The sequence below is a fragment of the Centruroides vittatus genome, unplaced genomic scaffold, assembly GCF_030686945.1.
Source record: "Centruroides vittatus isolate TY-2023 unplaced genomic scaffold, ASM3068694v2 contig_926, whole genome shotgun sequence".
NCBI lineage: Eukaryota > Metazoa > Arthropoda > Arachnida > Scorpiones > Buthidae > Centruroides > Centruroides vittatus.
The window spans coordinates 1,730,015-1,747,010 of NW_027122612.1; the positions used below are offsets into that span (position 1 = coordinate 1,730,015).

Consider the following 16,996-nt stretch of genomic DNA (forward strand, 5'->3'; position numbering starts at 1 on the left):
TGAAAACTTTAAACACATAACTGTATAATTATGTATATTACAATCACGTGTAATAAATCAATTTCGATTTCGAATATATTTTTAAGCTTCTTAAATTGAAATTGTTTTATTTATTACACGTGATTACTGTAAACGATTATTAAATAGTTGTAAATTAATTATCTTACATATTTTTATATAAATAAATTAATTAATTTTAAAAAATAATCAAAGATAAATCTTAAAAACGACAAAATCACCTTAACCAATGTTAAATGTCTTAATATACAATTTAAACTCATATAATGGAAACACGTATAATTCCGAAGGTAAATACATTCATTACGCTTATATTTTACTTAAAAAATAACCTTAAATTAAGTAATTTTGGTCAAAATAAAATTCTTATAAGCAAAACTCTCTCTCACCTATTTATCGTCACGTGATTTTCTAAGGCGCATGTGTTTGAGCAGTGTGCTCGATTGTGACGTCATCGGTTGTATATTATTTTAGCGGAAAAATGAAGATTAGGAAGATACCGAGGGATGACACGAAGAGAATGAATATAAAATATCGAAGAAAGTTTACTTCCTGAATGCGATAATGGGGTGCGTTATAACGAAAAAGAACCGGAATAATCGTTTGAAGGATGTTTTGCCGGAAGTGAACATTCAAATTGGTAACAGGGTGAAGCCTAACAGCTTCCCTTACAAGATCGTCTTCGTCTTCGGTAATTCTTAATTATAATAATTAAAATTCTTCGTTACGTAATAGTATTACTTAATTATGTAAAATTCTTTACATATGTTAGATGATTAATGAGAAAGTAAATTGTTAAACAATAATTAATCATCATCATCATCACGAGGTCATCCTCTTGCTCCATTGATGAGGTCGGTATTCAGCAAACGGCTCCTTAAAGTGAATTAGAGAAGAAAGTGATTCGTGTGCATCTTTCTAATGGAACAAATGCAGCTCAGATCTTTTGTTCCCGTGGGGGGGCTGACCGTAACATTTATAGTCCAACTGGGGACATATTCCAGAGTCGGTGAAATTGGAGTTGAAATTGGTTGAACTTTGGTTACTTTCTAAAATTTATTTATTGATCCATAAATTGGTACGGTGATAAAATTGTTTCATTCGAAGATTGATTCTACAATCGTATATTAAAAGTAGGAAAAACGGTCTCCGGAAATCGGGGATGGCTATTCGTCCTACCAACGGGCATGGTCTACGAACGAAGCAGTCATCTCTGAACGAAGCACGAAGCAGTCATCTCCGACTGCTTCGTTCAGAGATGCATTTATGCCATTATGATCAATTACTTTAAATTTTCTATTCGGTGTAGTTTTCTTCTCTTTCCCTCTTTCCAAAATTTTTCAGTATATATTTATAGAATAAAGAATTCAGAATATCAATGGATGCAAATTATGTATATTTTCTTTATAATGAATGTTGGCTTAATTTCCTGAATTTTTGGTATTTTCTCATTTATTAATTGAACAGTATATGCATAACATCTGTCTAAAGATCCAAGTCATATACAGAATACATGGATAGTTTACTTTATCAACATTAAAATATATATATATATGTATAATTCATTTTTTGAATAATTAACCAATAATTATCAACTTAATCTATCAAAGTATGTATTATAATTCTCATTTGATTTGGAATACTACCTCGAGTTTTGTTGACTTTTGCAAGTTATCACAGGTTTAATTCAGATCTTTACATTTACAGAGAAATCTGTAAAGGACTGTAGTGTTTAATGCAATATTACTCATCTAATATAAAGTTATTTGAATTATGATTTCTATTCAAATTTTATAACTGTAGAATACTATTTATTACAATAGTAAAGAATGTTTACTAAATCGTGTAATGAATGCTTTTGATCTGCTCCTAGATCTGCGTCAGGTTATAGAACCATCAAATTCTAATGTCGGAATGTGTTGAATAGAACGATTCCGACATTTGGTGGTTCTATAACCTGATGCAGACCTTGGAAAAGGTCGAAAGCATTCGTTTATTACTGGAAGTAAAGGTTCTTTAATATTGTCATTGTCACCAGTAATTAAGGCAGAAGATATCTTTACTATTTATTAATTTTTCTGCATGGTTTTATCAATACAAATGTGTGTCATTTAACAATAGGGATGTTACATTCTGAGAAATATTTTGTTAACCAACTTTGTCATTAATAAAAAATCATAGATCCTACTTAGATAAATTTATATGATATAGTTTACTATTAATATAAGCCAGTTTTTAACCAGGTGTCTGTAGAAAGTGTTTAGAGGTTTGTGGGTTGGAAGGGCAAAAATCAACTTATTTTCTTTATTTTGTGTTATTGGGTGAAATTATTAATTATTGTATTAACAGAGAAGCACATATATTACTGTCATATGTTTTTTATTTTAATAAATGTTTTAAAACACTAAATTTTATAATCCAGAGAGTTTTATAAAATGTGCAAACATTTCAACATGGAAAAACGCTTGAACTTTTTATAAAAATTGCTGGATTATAGGTTTTAGTGTTTTAATTCAAGTATAACCAGTTTTAAGTGGCACTATTTAATAAATGTATTTCTATATAACTGGTTTCTTTTGTAATTTTATTGTATGCATTTAAAAACATTATTCTGAGAAGGGGTCTGTGACCATCTGACTGAAAAAAGGATTCATGGAACAATAGAGATGAAGAACCTTGATATATAGATACTTACTGTATTAAAATTGTGTTACTTATAGCTTATATCTAAATTATAGAAAAAGTATAGGTGATTATGAATTTTTCAGCTCCATCATAATCTTGAGAGACTTCTGTTGTATATGTAGTTTGTTGTTAAGTAGAAGGTTGTTAAGCAGTGCACACCTGTACACCAAAATCAATTATAACATAATGAAGTTTTAATATTAAACCTGAAATAGTGTATACATAAGGGACAAATCATAATGGAATGATTCTTAATATATTTAAAAAAAAAAATAAACAAATTTAAGTAACTTAGCTACGAAGCTGATTTGTATGTTCTCTGACATATAAGTAAATCACATCAGTAACTAAGTCAACTAAATGCATTGGTTGCTGGGAAAACTGATATTTAGAGTGATCTCCAACAATGCAAACTTTTGTTATAAATTTAAAAATTTTATAATTTTAAATGAGAAATTAGCCATTTTATAAAAAATTGAATAATTAAATAAAATTTACATTAATCAATTATACTAACATTTTTAATTTTTTTTTATACTAATATTACTTTTATCATTACAGTGCACTATTTTGTATAAATTATTCTTTTTCTACAGATTCAAATTTCCTACTACAAAGTCCAAGTTAAAAGCATACACACAATGAATACAAAAGAAAATGAATAATAATATATATGAAAAATGTAAAATTACTGGAAATATTGAATCATTTTATTTAAGATATATTATTGTAAATCATCTTGCAAACTAATTTTTTATGAAATAAATGTATTACGAAGTATATATTAGATTTTATAGGTTTTCAACCCAGAAATTTCTAAACAAATTTAATACAAGGGTCATTTAGTTTTCAACCTCAATTAACACATGAAAAAAAAATTGGAAGCATGCAAGACAGGGACAGGGTGCACACCTACTGAGTGGTATATTCCATCATCACTTAGCATTGTGCCAAGCTATTTTAAACATTTGCTACTCTGCAGTAAACACGTAAATATGATGCCGCCAATCCAGTCTCCCGCCAACTGTAAAGTATGAGCAGTAATTAGATTTCTACAGGCCAAAGGGCTGAATCGAGGTGAAATTCGTCGAAGGATGTGTAATGTGCATGGTGAGAATTTCATGAGCTACGGATGTGTGTGTGAATGGTGCAGGAAATTCAAACAAGGATGCAACAATGTTCATGATGAGGGTAATCAAGGGAGGAAGTGTGTGATGACTGATGATTTGGTGGACAAAGTGGATCAATTGGTGCAAGAAAGGCATCAATTCAAGATTTCTGAGCTCAGTGAGGAGTTTCCTCAAATTTAAAGGCTCACACTGTATACCGCTGACTGACAGTGTTAAAGGTTGGCTAAATGGCCTGGTGGCAACGTTCTTTGACATGGGTATACAAAAGCTGGTGTCACAGTATGATGTCTGCCCGAATCGACAAGACAATTATGTGGAAAATAGGTGAAGACTGTAACTACCTTCTACAAATAAAGTGATTTTGTTTTTCATTCTTATTTTTTTATTCTGGGTTGGTGGAGGTTGAAAAAAAATAACCCTTGTAATTTTAATAATAAGGACTTATTAACTTGTGTTATTATTTTGAAAAATGATTAGACTCTTCTAGATTTTTTAGTTTTTTTTATAAACACTGCTAGGCCTATGATAAATGTATTTATCATATTACAGTGGGATTTTGTAATAATGAACTTTTCAGAATAACAAACTTTTAGATTTTCTTCAATCCAACCTCCATTGGAAACTACAACAAAATTTTTCAATTGTATGAACATATTTATAACAAACTGTCATTATCTAAAAAATGTATATAAAACCAAAACCCTAAACAGAGGGCAATTTAAACAATAAAACAAAGGAACAAACTTTTAGTTTCTCTTCCTTTTCTGTCAGACTAATAGTAATAGAATTCTTAGAATTTTCACTTCATTATAACAAGTTTGTTACAACTTTTTTCCTCCTCACTATTGTCTTCCAACTGGTAAAGAACTGTATTCAAAGGAAAGGGGTAAACTTGAAAACAATTAATGAGTTGATAGTCAAGGCTATTAAAGTGTCACTTTCTGCACTGGGGGACCCAGGATTGAATCCAAACAGGTTGAAAATATGAATAACTTTTGTGGTCTGTCTCAGACGTGTTGGTACTGACCCTCACCACCAAGTCATCTCATTGTCGGCCTAACCGAACTCATGATTGATTAAAAGTTACACTAGAACTGGATGAGATTACAAATGGGTTTGAAAAAAAGAAGGCACACTTAAAAGAGGAACAAGTTGTTATAGACACAAGTGTATGTATGGTTGTTTAAGTTTCTTTTAATTTTGTTATTTATCTTATACTTCACTTTCTATACTTCAGTTTCTTAAGTGAAGTATAAGAGAAATAACAAAATTAAACTAAAGATGCGAGGGTGTGATGACATCCAGAGGAAGGAAATGTAGTTTGCTCTTCTGGTCAATCCTTTTTAGTATAGGAAACCAAAACAAATGATTTTTAGAAGTAAATTAAATTGATGAATATAGAACTAAACTGCTTTATTTAAATGAAATTTAAAAAAGATGTTAGTATCATACTGTATTAACATTTTCTTTCATATTTGGACTTCATTCTAGCTATTTAACTTCCTTGATAATAATAATTTACATACATTATTCATTACAACAAACTTTCACCTTAACAAATATTTTTGAGAGTTTCTTCAAATTAATTATAGATTTCACTTTTTAATTATAATTAGAATGGTTATAAACACGGCCGTGGAGGGTGATCACGAGCTCTGGGACTAAGGCCCAGGACTATTCTTTCTGACGTGATATTCTTGGTATATAACATTCTATTTTTTCCCTTTTTTTATGCTTGAAATTACATAAATTGATTTTCTAGACTTTTAATTATAATTAATAATAATTAAAATATCATATAGATTCCAGCCTGGTCCCAGGATTTAACTCCAGCTTCCTGACCCTTTCATTGGCCCCGGTTATAAATGTATTTAGCATAGTAGTTTTATAACTAATGCTATAATTGATAATAGCATTTCTAATGTTGCTTATTAATAAAATGAAGAGGGATGAAATGGATAGTTTGATTGTTTAAGTATTGTTAGACTTATAGCAATATTTTTGCTTATTTATAGAATGAAGTTAAATAACATTTCATTTTATATATACAAAGTGAGCCAAAATTCTCCAAACTGATTTCACAAAATTGTAGTGAGTTTTTTAATACAAATAAAAAACATTTATACAGGGTGGGCCAGCAAAAACGAAACGGCAGAGTGTTCGTGTTCGTCCAAGCAAATCGCTCGGACAGATCGATTTTATTCTCGAGGGAACATCTTTTGCAATAAAGTTTTTGCGATTCTGAATGCAACAGACAACAAAAAATTTTAAAAACTCATTTATTTTGTATTAATTAAACAAACATTTATTTCGAAAAAAATGTTTGTTTAGTTACTATTCAGATTCGCAAAAACTTTATTGCATAAGATGTCCCCTCGAGAGTAAAATCGACCTGTCTGAGCGATTTGCTTGGACGAACACGAACACTCTGCCGTTTCGTTTTCGCTGGCCCACCCTGTATATCATAACTATGCATCTTGATTTCTTAGGCTTTGAAAACACTATTGCAGAGGATCCACCCATGTTCCTGCAAATGCATGCAGTGAAATATGTTTGTAGCCACACATCTTAGTACGACTGGAGAAATGTTATCAAGCAGTAATATTTGTCTTCAAAGACCACAGGTCTCTTATATTATTCCTGCATGTGTGTTCCTTTAGATAACCTCATATAAAGAAGTCAGTTGATGACAAATTGGGAAATGTGGGAGGAAATTACATTATGCATTGTGCATATGATTTGGATTTGAGCAACACCTCCAAACAGAAAACACATTGTACTTGTGAAAGAGATATGCTTATGCATGTGGATAAGCCTACACTGCTGCATTATGATGTTGAAAAGTCAATAGGAAACTGATGAGGATTAGTGCAACCTGCATCAGTTTCCTATTGACTCTTCAACATATCTGGCATGATTTTGAATTTGCTTTTGCAGAGTTAATTTAATTGCTTTAGGGCATTTGTTATTGTCTTTACATGTTCTCAAAGATGAGAAGAAGGCAATGATTTTAGAAATTTGTAGCACACATTAACAACATCAATATAAAAAAAATATTAAAATCAGTTTGGGGACTTTAGGTTTACCTTGTATTTTTTGATAGAATCACATCTTATATTACTCAAGACTATAATATTACATATAACCTGTAAGAACTTTTATTAATTTTAATGGACGTGAAAGATATATGCTTCAATATTATTAACTAATTATTAATAATATATTATTTTATCAAATTGCAATATAATATAAATTCCTACTTATGTGTATTATATTATGGTCTGGAAACTTATGTATGTGTACTGTACCAACTGATAGAAAACAAAGAACTAATACTGTATGTAGATATGTCTTTTGCTTTATACTGTTAATATTATTGTAAAAGTATATATAATGTGCAATAAATAAAACATAATGTACATCTGAACTGTGTTATTTATGTCGTTAACAAATTTTCTGGATTTTTGGACATCTGGATTGGGCACAGTTCCGTTTGAGCTAGATATAAAGTATTCCACTGTATAAAGTATTAAACTTCAAGTTATTTTTAAATTAACAAGATAAAATATTCAATTGGTTTAGTATTGTTGAATCTCAATTCAGTTATTTTGAAGATTGTGAATGACAAAGGCAATTAATACTTTAATAGTTGTTCTGAATGATATTGACTTTTTATTTCCATTATAAATCTGTTTTAAATCTTAGTTTCTTAATTTTGTACATTTAGATGTTAATGAAATATAAATAATATGATCATAATATAAATGTTATCATATTAGTTTCATGTTACATGCAGTGTTTTATCCAGTTTATTAATTACTTATAAAAAAATTTATTTTTAGTTTTTTTTTAAATTTTTTGTGATTATTATTACATTTTTAAATTAATTAATTGTGTTGTTTAGGTGGACCCGGCTCAAGAAAAGGCAGAATTGTTAATGATTTAGTACAAGGCTATGGCTTTCATGTTATTAATGCAGAAAATATTATAAGGCTAAAACTAATGGAAAAAATTAATTCAGAATCTGAAGAAAGTGAATCAAACAAATATACGGGATCAGCTAAGGATTTTGAGCAATTATTAAGGGTAAAATGTTGTATCTTTTTCATTAAACCATGTATAAAAAATTTTTTTCAACAAAAAATGAATAATGGACTTTGTTTTTCATTAAATTTAAATTTGTCAAAATATCTATGTAATATATTACAAACTGAAAGTAATGTAGCATATTATTTTTCAATCCAAATAACTTAAAGAATCATGTCTATATCTTAGGTTTTATGAATAAATATTACCAGTTTTATTTGAATAATAACTGCATCTCTTCTTTAAAGCTTGAAATAATAACTACCTTTAAATAGTAGCTGCATATATTATTCAAGGATTTCTGAAAACTTAGAGAAATCTAAAATTAATAATTACTGTAAACCACAGTAGCTATGTACTGTATTTATTTATTTATCAAATGAACTTTGCAAATATATAAAATGTACAATATACAGAAGTGTAGTTTTTAAGTATTTGCTAATTACTGATATGTAGAAAGTAACACACCAGTTGCTATTTCAAGTTTAATTTGCTTTAAAAATCAAGTTTTCATGAATAAGTATTTAAATATTTTGTATATACATGCTTGATGTCCATTATTAATAAACGAAATAACTGCTCTTGAATAGTAACCACAAAAAAAATATATAGTTTTAAATTGTAGCTGCATCTACTATTTGAATAAATTGGTATTTAAGAAAAATATAACATACTTGAAAATAATAAAAGTTGTAAATTTCTGATTTAAATATATAATAATGATTTTATTCTTTATTTTATATCATTTTTGATAAGATTTATATATTTTATTTCATAGTTTTAAATTCTTAATATAACATTTAAACATGGCATTTTTATTGTTCAATAGAAGAGACCTAAAATTTTGACTTTACAATGGGTATTAGAAAAGATCTCAGAGGAATTGCAACAAGCAACAGAAGAAGGTTGCAAATATTATTTAATTGATTTAGTACCTAATTTAAGAGCTATATTACAAGTATCTACATTCATAAAAGATTGCAATAAAGAAATGGAACAATTTGAAAAAGAGGTATTTGATTTTATTTTTTTAAATAAAATATTGTTAATATATATTCATGATTTTACATGAAAGACTTTTTGATTATTAATTTATAAATAAACATGTTTAATTTAGTGGCCTTGTATGTTTGCTCTTAATCTGGCACAATCTGAAGAAACAATGGTAGAAAATATTTCAACTGCTGTAGCAAAGAATCCAAATCATATGCAGAAAGGAGGACAGAGTGATGAGAAAGATTTTACAAAGACTAAAGTATTAATTCTTTAATCTTAACAAATAAAGACATTTATTTGAGAATTTTTTAACGTTTTATTTTTTATATTATTTTAGAAACGATATGAAGAATATTCTTCCAGTGTAAAAGAATTTTTGAAATACTTTGAAGAATCAGAAAGATTAGCGACTGTTAATGTATCTTGTGGAGTAGCTGATCTCATTTGGTCTAGAATTTCCGAGTTTTTCTTTAGTATGGGATTCAAAACTAAAATGGCAATAAATACAGTGATTTTATTTATTTTTAGTAAGTTTTGTTATTTATAATTTAAGAAACTATATTTTAGGTTTTTGATTAGCTGAGCAATTTAATTCTAAAGCACTTCCATCAATGGAATGTTTCAAAATTAAATTGTTCAGATAAAGATCCTGTTCCACTAATTATTGTTACTGTAGTAATTGAAATTACAGAACAAAAAAAAACTAATTATTAAAATTTTTTGGAGTTAAAGAAGTTAACTATTATTAATAAACATATGAATTATGTAAAAGCTTAAATTCATGTTTGTGATAATTATTTTTAGTTTTTTAAATGACATTTTTTAAATATTTCTAATCTAAGCTAATTGTTAAGATATATATATACCTACAATCAATATTTTAATAATTCATTTTGTAAAATTTTATTATTCTGAATGATTAGAAAGGTCTTTAATGGATCTAACAACAACTAAAGATAATTAGATTCCCTAATGAATCTGAATATTTGTTTCTTTAATTATTTATCTAGATATTTAATATTTTAGATAGATTGAAACAGGGGAATGTTGTTCATCCTTTAGTCACACAATCCACAGTTTAGTCAGTATTACTCAAACTGACTAAATTGTGGATATTTTCTGTCCATAATATAAATTAAGGGTGGTCTTATAACCTAATAAGCATTAGTATCCTGTGCAAACAAACCAAAGTATTAATTTCTTTCTGAATTTTTATAGAAAAGTTTTTTGAAAAATATTTTTTTTCCACAAAATATAATTTCCATTATTATTACCAATAAAAAAGATATCAGAGAAACATATCTGAAGTTCAACACCAAATATAACACTATATAAACTTAAATCATTATTTATTTCCAGTAATTATCTTATAACGGAATTTATTGATTTGTATGATTTTTCATCAGATTATTAATAATAATTGCTAACAATATGTTTGTATAAACTGTTGCAAGATTGTTACTTAATAATAAATTTAAAATATTATGTGATAAAATTACTAAAAATAAAATTCATTTGCACTTTTCATTTATTTAATAAAAATCATTTGATTTATCCAAGTATGGTATCTGAGAGATAGAGTTGTAGACATACATGTCAAATCAGCTGTAGAAGAATAAGATAGATAAATGGTAAACTTTGTTAAGATAGATAATAAGATAGATAAATTAGTAAACTTTATAAAGTAAATATTTAAAACCTTGGCTGACGGTATTTAATTTTTAAAAATAATATAAAATATGCAAAGAAAAAGTTTTTTTTGTTTTTTCTCCTTTGTTCACATCAGTGTTTCCATTTGCATTATATTGTGGAGGCAGAATCTCAAAGAAAAGGTCACCTCTGTACATGAGAATTCTGTTTTTCGACTGTCACTGGTGTGAATGATGGAAAGTAAACGAAAGCAAGAACTTTTCCTTTGCATTTTTGTGATATTTTTATATTATTTTGAAAAATGAGCAAACTTTCTTGTTTACCTTATGAATTAATAATTTTCTGTTAATGAAAAATAGAAAAACAAGATCAATAATCTAAATTATTGTTAAAAGTTCAGTTCATGTGTTAGTGTTAAAAATACAAAAATATTTATAATCACTTTGATTTATTAATAGACAAAAATTTGTTAACTTCTTCCCAAATTATACATATTTCAGATAATTAAGATACTCTAATGAATTAATGAATTTTTAAGAATTGCACTTTTTAAGATTTTTCATTATTATTTGTTTAATTGTTTATTTATGAATTCTGTTTTTGTAAATAGAAGGAGATGATATATCATCAATAGATCTAGAAAAATATCGAATGGAATTAATTCATGCAAATACGTTGATGAATATATCAAATGCTTCTTTGGTAAGTATTTTGTTTTCCTTTTTACATAAGTTATATTAAATTATAAAATAATTTATTTTAAAATACAAAATATAATTTATAAATATTTCTTGTTTGTAGTCAGAATGATAAACTTTTATTGGTTCAGTATTTTTAATTCTGAACAGTAAATGTTCATTGTAATTATTTTTCATATTTTATTTGCAAATAATGATCAAACTATTTTAAATCTAACTATAGATATATCAATTTTATGTTGCAAATGTATATTTGCAACATAAAATTCTCTTTCTGTAACCTGTACAAAGTTATATAACAGAAATATCCATTATAAATATGACAAACTCAACAGTTTTGTCATCAAAAACAATGTTATTATCTATAAAAACTGTTTTATAAATAGTTTTACACTATAAGATATTACTAAAAATTTAAATGTATTATGTACTAATTTAAAGTAATTACAAAAAGCATGATGGTAATACTATACACACAAAGCTTTTTAATCTATTTTATTTTTGCAAATGTCACAAACTGATTAGTATATTGAAGAAATATAAAATTGACATTATATATATATATAAACCTATACTTAATTATATGGTTTTTATATATTGCAGATATAAAATGCAAATGTTGTTATAGTATTTTCAAAAATACGGGTACTCCTCACTTTACGATGGAGTTCCGTTCCAACGACTATGTCGTTAAGCGAATTGGTTGATAAGCGAGGATCTTGCGCTGGGAATATAGAATCATTGTAAAATTATACAAATTATGCAACAAACTTCAAATTTATTCATAAAAAGACTATTGTAGTACGCGTAAGCCTATTATAATACGCTTAGTGCGCATGTCACCATTCGCCACTGACCGACACTCAAGCTGAGAAGAGGGATTCCCCTAATTGCAGGTCAAAACTTGATTGGTCATAAGTGCGAGTGGTCGTTAAGCAGATAGGTCATAAAGTGAGGAGTACCTGTATAATTATTCACATTTAAATTTTGCCATTGATATCTTATGTTATATTGTAATATTTATTTTTTGAATAGTACAATTATTTAGGAAACCAAAGTGAAAATAAGTATGAAATTTATTATAGTCAAGAGTATCTCATACATATTATTAAAACATGTATAAATTTTGAATGCAGAATGCATTGACTCTCACTAGATAAGTTTTAACAACTAAGATGATTCAGATTTATATTAAATGAGTATATAAAATCCATTTATCATTCTAAGAAACTACTAAAATGGAGAATTGTCTGAACTTGTATAATTTAAAATGATAGACAAAATAAGAAGTTTATTAATGAAAGTTATTAAAAATAGGTTAAATATATTAGAGAAAAAGCTATTTTAACATAAATACTTGTTTACAGGAGTTGCTATAAATAAGCTTGTTCAAATGTTTGCTTTTAATTAACACATTGTCTTGCAATACAAGATAATTTGTTGTTGTTTATTTTAATGTGTCAACAAATCAGTTCCATTGTAATTATTATAATATATATTTGAATAAAATAAACAATTGCTTATATGCAATGTTATAATTATTATGATATCATTAGTATGTTTACCATAATAATTGATGCAATATGATAATGTATTGATAAAATTTATATCGTTTATACTTCAGGAGGATTTATTTCTAGCTCTAAATGAACATATTAAAAATTCGAGAGTATCTATTGAGTCATTTGTAGTGGATCTCAAAGATTATTCTGTGTTTGAAAAATTACAAGAGAAAGTAAGAATATTTTAAAGTTTAAATATTTAATTTAATAAAAGATTTTTTAACAACATTTAATTATATTTTTATGATTCTCATTGCCATACTAATGATTGCACTTTTTTTTTTTTTTTGAATACCAATGCTACTTCAGAACAGTGTATTCTATGTAGTAATCAAATTGATCATTTGAGAAAATGTCTAAAATAATTCAATAATATTTACAAAAATAATTACTTAAAATTTTATGTAAAGTAATAGAAAATTTAATGTATTTTTTATTAATTTAAATTCAGGATTATATGCATTATTAATAAACTAAAAATTAAAAAAAAGTTAATATAAATGAATCACTTTTATATGAAAAAATATAAGGACATATTGTTATATTCAAGTTAAAATTTTAAAAGTAACAGATGTATAAATCTGTTTCAACACAATTTAAATTACTTATGTACAATTAAAATAACGTAAAGATTAGGAATTGCAGTCCTGGAGAAATTATTCAATGTTGGGATTACAGGATTGCAATTTTCTTAATCTTGGAATTCATTGTTCTTGTTTTTGATGAATGACAGCACATTATAAATTCATAAATTATTAATCAATTCTGCAAAAATTACATAACTCATTTCGCATTAAAAATGATTCAATCATTAGTGTCACTTAGCAAATGCAAAAATCAGAAATTTTTCTAAGATCATTTCTGAGAATCCAGTGAATTTACAAAGCATAAATTAGTTGATTTATTCTAGATCAAATAATTAAACCACTAAAGTAATCATACATTTTCTCAAATGATGCCAATTGTTATGTATGAATTATGGTTGTTGTTTTGATTCTTGCTTGGCATATGAGAATTTAATACATGTATAAACATCTCAAAACCCGATATTGACAAACAATTGCTGTAATGCATTGGACTATCAGATACTATTAATAATTAAATTTTAAGTAATTTGTTACTAGAAATAGACATTAGATGTCATCTCTTTTTAAATTTAATAATTATAAATAATTTAAAATATTCTGGAAGAAAAGAATTAGTCCAGGATGGGACTCATACCTGCAACTCCTGTTTACTGTGCAGATGTGTTGCCAGTTACATTACCCAGCCCCCAAGTGATTCTCTGCTTCCAGACACATTTAATCTTCAATATAACCATCCATGGTTGCTCATGGTGCTGACTGAGGATGACTCCTTTGCCCACAGCTTTACAATAATTCACTCTGGCACTCATCCTGCTATCGCTTTACCCCAACATGGTGTATATATGGATGGCTGTATCTAAGATTAAGTATGTCTGGAAGTGGAGAATCACTTGGGGATTCTGGGTAGCAAAAATGGCAATGCATCCACACAGTAAGTGGGAGTTACAAATTTGAGTTCCACTCTTTTCTTCCAGAATATTCTAAATTATTTATTAAATATTAAGTTATTAAAATTGTTAAATTTAATAAGAGATGGTTTCTAATGTCTACTTCTAGTAACAAATTACTTTTTGGCTGCTATTAATAATAAGATTTTAAGTAGTTCAATACGTTACAGCAATTGTTTGGCAATGAGAAAATATTCAGAATAGATTCAGTTTAAATTCTATTTTCTAAAATTCTGTTTGTGCAAAGATATTTTGTATGAATGTATATCACTTGATTTTTAAAAATCGTATTTAAACTTAATTTTTTTATACAAAAAGAGTTATGGATCATTCAGGTTCTCTCTTTTTTTAATTGAGAGAAAGTCTAGATACAGAAAAAATGAGCCTGGATAATAAATTGTATAAAAGTTTTTAAAATTTCTGTCTTACTTTAATATATTACTATTAGAATTTCAAAAAAAATTTTGTAATGATTATTAAATTCTGTTTAATACAAATTTTCTAGGATGACAAGCAGATATTTTTTGTTGATGGTGGAGAAAATCATCTTCATCAATATATATATGTCGGATCTCAAACTAGTAATTGCAAGAAAAATTTATTTGAAGTATCTTTCAAAGCAGTATCCACTACTGAAAATGAAATATGTTTATTCCCAAAAGAAATCCCAACTGAAGTTTGTAAGCAGCTAGCTGTTCTTTATGCAGATACGAAAGAAGTTGTTTATAATGGAGAGCTAAGTAATAATAATAGATCATTATAATACTTCCAAGCTTGTATAACACTTCCAAATGTTTTTACAAAGTAGCTATTATTGAAGTTAGTATAGTGTTAAAACATATATTTTTGTTGTTTTACTAATAATACAATACTCAGATCGATATGAGTAATTTTTTATCCTTTTAATTGTAAGAATAATGTTTTTAGTTATATATTTTTTACATTTTTATCATTGTATGGTGTATAATTATAATATAAGCAAATCACATTTAATATTATACAAATTTATTGTATAAATAATTTAGTGTGCACAATATATTTAATATATATATTATGAAAAATATAAGAATTTTGAGATAAATCAGTCTTATATAAAATAAATTCTGCTTATTGAATCAGATATTGTTAGTCAGTTATTTAATATTATCAAAATTACCATGACCCAAGACATATAAAACTAAAATATGCTTATAAAACTATGCTTTTGTAAGCAGTATTTTAGTTATAGTTATTATTATCTTCAGGTAAATAGGCATTTTTTAAGTTGTTGATTCCTACTATTTCCTTCAATGTGTGCTGATATGCAAGAGTGTTATCAGTTATCTGTGTTATAGTATGTTAAATATTAACCATTTAACCATTATTTTCATGCAGTATAGTAGTTTAAATTGCTGAATTTCTTATGTCTGTTATATATTGGATGACTTACTATTAATTAATAAACCTTTTAAGTTATATCTTTTTTAATTCTAACATGTTTTTTTAATATCAGATTTAATAAAACTAGAATTTCCACTATAATTTTATTTATTTACCCCACTTCTTGATAACTTTATCAGTATAGACTAGTCCCAAAATGATTACAATAAGCAGAATCTATGGTATATTGTATTGATATATTTACATGTAAAATTTAATAACTTTATTTATTTAAATTTAATAAAAATTTGTGATTAAGAAATTAAATTTTTAAATTAGATAATATTTTGGCAAAGATATTGTAAATTCAAAAAATTTTTAAAAATATGTAATGAATGACAAATTATACCATTTAAAAAATAGCACTACATTCTCACTCAAGATCATTATTCATACAAATAAACGTGTTGCATACCAAAAAGGAAAAACAGTTTTACAGTATTAAAAAATTATTATTAAAGAATTAAACAAAAATTATAAGACATACTGAAACACATTCATTATTTTCAAACATATCATCATGAGGAATCATTTTTACAAAGAAAAAATAATAATAATTTTTTGTTTATGCTCTGTAAAAATTGATTCTTGATGATTAAATTTATGAAAAATAGAACATATTCAAATGCATTCACTAACATATTTGCTTAATTGTCTAACGGTTGTGTTTTAAAATCTTAAAACAATGTTTTTCTTTGCGACTATCATTCTGTGCACAAGGAAACAAATTACATTATCAAAAATAACTCACTACTTTTAAACAAAACAAAAAATATTGAATAACTTTAAACTCTACAAATTTTAAAAACTCATTACATCACTTTTTAATGTTTTAGATATGATTTTAATATGTAAGTTTATTCTGAAAGTTGAATGAGAAACATTAAAGTTCAATGCAAAACAGAAGACAGATAAATAATAATGGTTATTTTTAAAACACTTTTTAAAAAAGTTTTAAAATAGAATTTTAATAAATAGTCAAATTTGAAATGTCTGTGTACTTTAAGGTTGATTTTGATTTATTGTTGTATATTCTACAAAATTAAATTTTTATTTTTTTTTTATTTGAAATGTTTTTCTTGAGTTCGAAATTAACTATTCAAATAAACAAGTTAAATAAATATTCGGAACTGATTCAACTCTAACAAAATTTTTATTTTTAAGTTTTTCGTATTTAAACTATTTTTGTCCTTGTGAAAATAGTTTCTGTATTTATAA

At 26.3% G+C, this 16,996-nt stretch overlaps 1 protein-coding gene across 1 annotated transcript; it reads left to right on the forward strand.

Annotated features, from left to right (window-relative positions):
- Positions 1-406: 406 nt before the first annotated feature.
- LOC136984700 (uncharacterized) lies at positions 407-15,422 on the forward strand. The gene is made up of 8 exons (XM_067281793.1): positions 407-709; positions 7,738-7,919; positions 8,749-8,931; positions 9,037-9,174; positions 9,253-9,442; positions 11,176-11,267; positions 12,888-12,998; positions 14,865-15,422. Exons 1-8 carry the CDS (start codon positions 583-585, stop codon positions 15,120-15,122), a joined length of 1,281 nt encoding a protein of 426 aa, XP_067137894.1. The 5' UTR covers positions 407-582; the 3' UTR covers positions 15,123-15,422.
- The last annotated feature ends 1,574 nt before the right edge of the window (positions 15,423-16,996 follow it).

Bases quoted from the DNA above. Each gene is read 5' to 3' on its own strand.
- LOC136984700 (XM_067281793.1), top strand. From the start codon at position 583: ATGGGGTGCGTTATAACGAAAAAGAACCGGAATAATCGTTTGAAGGAT. The intron at 7,920-8,748 runs GTAAAATGTTGT...ATTGTTCAATAG, and splicing joins ATTTTGAGCAATTATTAAGG to AAGAGACCTAAAATTTTGAC. The intron at 9,175-9,252 runs GTATTAATTCTT...ATATTATTTTAG, and splicing joins AAGATTTTACAAAGACTAAA to AAACGATATGAAGAATATTC.